The 4,477-nt window shown below is 36.9% G+C and overlaps 1 protein-coding gene across 3 annotated transcripts in view; it reads left to right on the forward strand.

The window, feature by feature from the left end:
- cacna2d1a (calcium channel, voltage-dependent, alpha 2/delta subunit 1a) overlaps positions 1 to 4,477 on the forward strand; it is an 80,964-nt gene that overhangs the window by 9,905 nt on the left and 66,582 nt on the right. For all 3 annotated transcript variants that reach the window (XM_014004178.1, XM_014004179.1, XM_014004180.1), the window contains exon 2: positions 3,599 to 3,680. In XM_014004178.1, coding sequence (XP_013859632.1) covers positions 3,599 to 3,680 — 82 coding nt within the window. The remainder of the gene's footprint in view (positions 1 to 3,598; positions 3,681 to 4,477) is intronic.

Here is a 4,477-nt window from a genome sequence, read left to right on the forward strand (position 1 = left end):
GGACACACACACACACACACACACACACACACACGACAGCTGGTGTAACAGAGTCATTAAAGTGGTGGTGAAAAAGGGAGAGCTCAGCCAACAGTACTCAGCGCTACAAGCATCAAGCAAAGATTAGGACGAATAGGTTCCATTCAACAATTTCAAAAAATTAAAGAGGGATGCTCAGATTGTGTGTGTGATTTGTGTTTTTCGCAAAAATGTGGCGTGCTGCAATGTTTATCAAATTTGTCTATTTTGGCAAATGTATTTTGTTGTACATGGTTGTCTGCGCGTTGTTGTTTGAGCTGCCGTGGAAAAAACTGGATGAAATTTTAATGTCTTTCATTTCAAGTTTGAGCCCTCATGTCATACGACCCGTTTGTSTAAACTCCAACCAAGTGTGTCTCCAGCTCTCTGAAGTCTGTGAACCTRAGATGATCTGTTTTGTTCCTAACTGTCACTTTTCCCCACCATGAACTACATGCAGAAATGATGTAGGTGTTAGACCTTCTTATGACACGATTATATCAAACTGAGCTGCAAATTATGTTCACTGTAATTAAGACCGCTTCTCTCYGAGAACTATACCTTCATCAAAATTTGTGAGCAGAGGTTAAAGTGAGACTCCACTGTAAGAAGTTATTGTTGCTGATTTCTCTAAGCAGACATGACATAATGAACACTGTAGGGGTCTCCTTGAGTGGGGATCTATCTGCAGCTGTAGTCAGATAAAAATAAATGCTAGTGGATCCATTTAATGCATTGCAAACTATTGGTTATAGYATAAAAGAACAGTAAGCCTTGCATTGTACACCAAAACAATGAGATSATTTGATGAACATGTGTTAAAAACTAGCATAAATTATGTTAAAATTGTCAAGACCTTGGTTTGTTTTTGTCCAGTTTTGTACTGCACTTAAAAAAAGGTTAAATATTGCAGTGCCACATTCAGGCCTGGCATAGTTAMTAGTTTTTGGGTTGTTTCTGTGTAGATAAACATTTCTAGGAATGATGCCATGTTTGAGGACAGTTTTAGAAATGACAGATAAAAGATGCGGTGGTTAGAGTTGTCAGCAGCRAGAAAGTTGCAGGTTCAAAACCTGRCTGAGGCCTTTCTGTGTGGCATTTGCATGTTCCTGTGCATACACTCTGTTTTCCTCCTCTCTGAATACTTCAGTTTGCTCCTACAGACCAAAAACATGCATGTTAGGTTAACTGACAATTCTATATTATMTCTATGTGAGTGGGGGTGTGAATGATTGTGTCTGATGGACTTACAACCTGTCCAGTGTCCCTCACCTCTCATACAATGACTGATGGTTGGGCCCCAGTCACCCCGCAACCCTGTRTAGAAAAGTGGGTAAAACCAAACTGGGATGGCTTTTATTTTATCTTCTTGCTTTTTAGAAAAAATAAATAAATTCCACAATTTAGTTTTGCAAGCACTTGGTAAGAGTAGAAAGACAAATTGGACATAAACTGCAATGCTAATAGTTTTGTTCATACTTTCTTAATTAAATGCCGGTTTTGATAGAAGTCTGGCTCAAAATAATTTTGCTCAACTTTTTGTTGGCTTCTAAGCAAACTGTGCCCACTGCAATGCTGTGCTGTTTGGCTTTGCAACTGAATACATGCCATTAATGTTAATTGATTATTGGAAACATAAATGTTAGAACTTTTAGGAAGTAGTTTGTGCCAACAAATCGACATCAGCAGTGGGCACAGACAGTGAGAATCTACTTAAATTATAGTGGAAAAATAGCAAATTATCCATCAATTTTCTAAGTTAGTCAAATGTAAAAAAACGAATATTCAAATAGGTTGTGGTCATCTCGTATGAAGACAGCTGGTGCCGGTCTCAATTTAGCTGTAAATATGCAATTTTAAGACTTAAAGATAAGAGGTTTGTCTTTTTTATTTTGATTTCAATATAAAGTTCATTTCAAATATGATGTTAAAATTCTCACCATCTTTGTTCCTGACATGCAACATATTCAAAAACACCCAAGTTACTTCATAATAAAGCCTAATTCCTGCAGGCACCAGGCAGTACTTACAGCGCTGTTTTCTGTATTTCTACCAACTTTTTGCTTTTTGCGTTACAACACAACTTAGCAAGTTGTTCTGCAACAGTTGAGATGAGTGTCACGTCACACTCAAAACATTAAAAAAAATATATATGTACATATTTTTTTATCAAATTAGTTTTGCAAGCAAGAAGGGATCRCTTGTGAAAAGTGGATAAATAATTAAAGCTCTTCTCTATGTTGCATAGTTCATGGTTCTTCCCATCAGACACCTGTTGTTATGCTTCACTTTTCTTGCTTAAAGGCGAGTGGACTCTGTGGAAAATGTACCTGCATAATAAACGCAATGTGCACCGTGCAGCTTAGTGAACCTTATCTTAACTCTGGGTTCCATTCATGATGACATGAACTATGAAATCTAAATCCACCTACATTCTGTAGAGGAGACCACAGAAGGTTTCTCTGTGACCCCACTCAGTGTGGGTTTACAGTATGTGCTGACTGTAGCTTCCTCCTATATCTGCTCTCAGCTACAAGCAGCTGTTCCTCAGAGGGCTAAATATAATAAGTGGCTGCTGCTCCCTTTCCACTGTATTTTGTTTATTTTTGTTTTGTCTGAAAATGTATGCTGTGGCCATGTGTCAAACTGTCTAACTATGTGAAGAGTAGCTGTTACCTCCTGTAAGAGGGGGAAATATGGTGAAACAGTATTTCCAGGATATATTGACTGTAAACAACATTTTACTCTGAGTGACAGCTGAACAGTATGATTCTAAATGCATTGTGGGCACATATGTCTACCTGTGGGGATTGATTTTTGCTGAAGAATAACTAAATGAGAACCTTATAAAACGTCTTTAAGCTACAGAAAATAACTTTTAAAAATACTAGTTTAAAATGCTGGCACCTTGGGTTGTGTGTTCACCAATTTTTGTTTGGGTGAGAAAACTAATGTAGAAAAACTGAAAGGCTTACAAAGTAAAATGTATAACCAATACTTTTGATTTGTGGCTAAAAATTGACATGTAAACAGTACACAGTGAAAGGTGTAGCACTTAGCAAGATGGCTGCCATGAATCTTGTCGTCAGTTTTTTCAGTTCAATCAGTGTCCACCTAAGATTTTTTCACTGGTACAGATGTTTGTTTAGGTCCAAGAATACCACTAGTTGAGCCAATGTTGGAAGATTTTGACCCCAACATGTATGTTTCCTGTATAGAAGTGACACAAAATAGATTTTTATGCATCTCTTTTTCTTTCTGTATCGTTACTGATGACAAAATGCATTAACCAGCCTTTTAACCCCGAGGACACAACACTCTCTAGCTAACAAGTGCAAATAAGCTCTTGCTTTAATGCATGGCTAATGTGAGCAATGCACAGTATTCACTTGGCTAAACATTAATATTTCACACTTCCTGTCTCTGAGTCTGTACGAATATTTTGGCAAGTTGGTGGTGCTTAGCAATCAAATACTGAAATGTTACCTCCAGATGAGATAAAATCAACACAGTGGGATAAACATGAGCTTCAGTGGCTGGAGAATGATTGGTTCTTTTTGTGTCTCTTTTGTATTTACAGAATAAAAGAGTGGGTGAACCAGATTCAAAAAGATTTGATCACATTAACAGACTCAGCCAGCGGCTTGCAGAACTTAAAACAGGTAGGTGGTTTCCTGCTCTTAGGTTGGTTTTACAGCAAACTTAGATCAATTTGATTTCCCTTAAAGAGAAATTTACAATTATTGATCTAAAGTTTGACAAGTTAGTCACTGAGAATCATTTATAACACATACTTAGTGTGAATTCCAAGATTTTATTAAAAATCTGACTTTGTCATTTCTCCACATCAAAGTTTCTTGATTTATAACTCTGCGATGAAGGCTAAGATGTGTTCCTTTAATTAATGCTGTCTTTGTTTGACATGTTTCAAATATTTGAAGTGAAAAAAAAAAATAGCTTCACATTCTTGACACCACATGAGAAGTATTTTGGACCAGTTTACTTCTTGGTCAGCAAAAGGGATGTTTATAATTTCAGTTTCCCACAATAAATAAAGCATCTGTAYGTACTTGGAAGAGATGTAGCACTGAAATACATCAATTTGTTTTCAAAAAAAAGTGTGTTTTATCTGTCGAGCAAAATCCCTTTTGACCAAATCAGAAAACGAATCGAAATTAAAAACATGGATTCGGTTTAATTCAATTCAAACTACGCCGGCGCAGTATTCACAAGTGTGTGTCTGAACTTTGTTTTCTAATTAACTCTTTCTGTGTGACTTTAGCTGTCGCATCACCAGTCTATATATAGTRGCTGTTTTTAATTAGACATAGTGCTGCATCACTTCTACTGCTGGCAAAATGTACACACTCCGATTTAAAATCTGTATCATAACTTAACAGTGATGGCTGAAGTCTACACACACACACACACACACACACACACACACACACACACACAC

The sequence above is a fragment of the Austrofundulus limnaeus genome, unplaced genomic scaffold (genome assembly GCF_001266775.1).
Source record: "Austrofundulus limnaeus strain Quisiro unplaced genomic scaffold, Austrofundulus_limnaeus-1.0 Scaffold22, whole genome shotgun sequence".
Classification (NCBI taxonomy): Eukaryota; Metazoa; Chordata; class Actinopteri; order Cyprinodontiformes; family Rivulidae; genus Austrofundulus; species Austrofundulus limnaeus.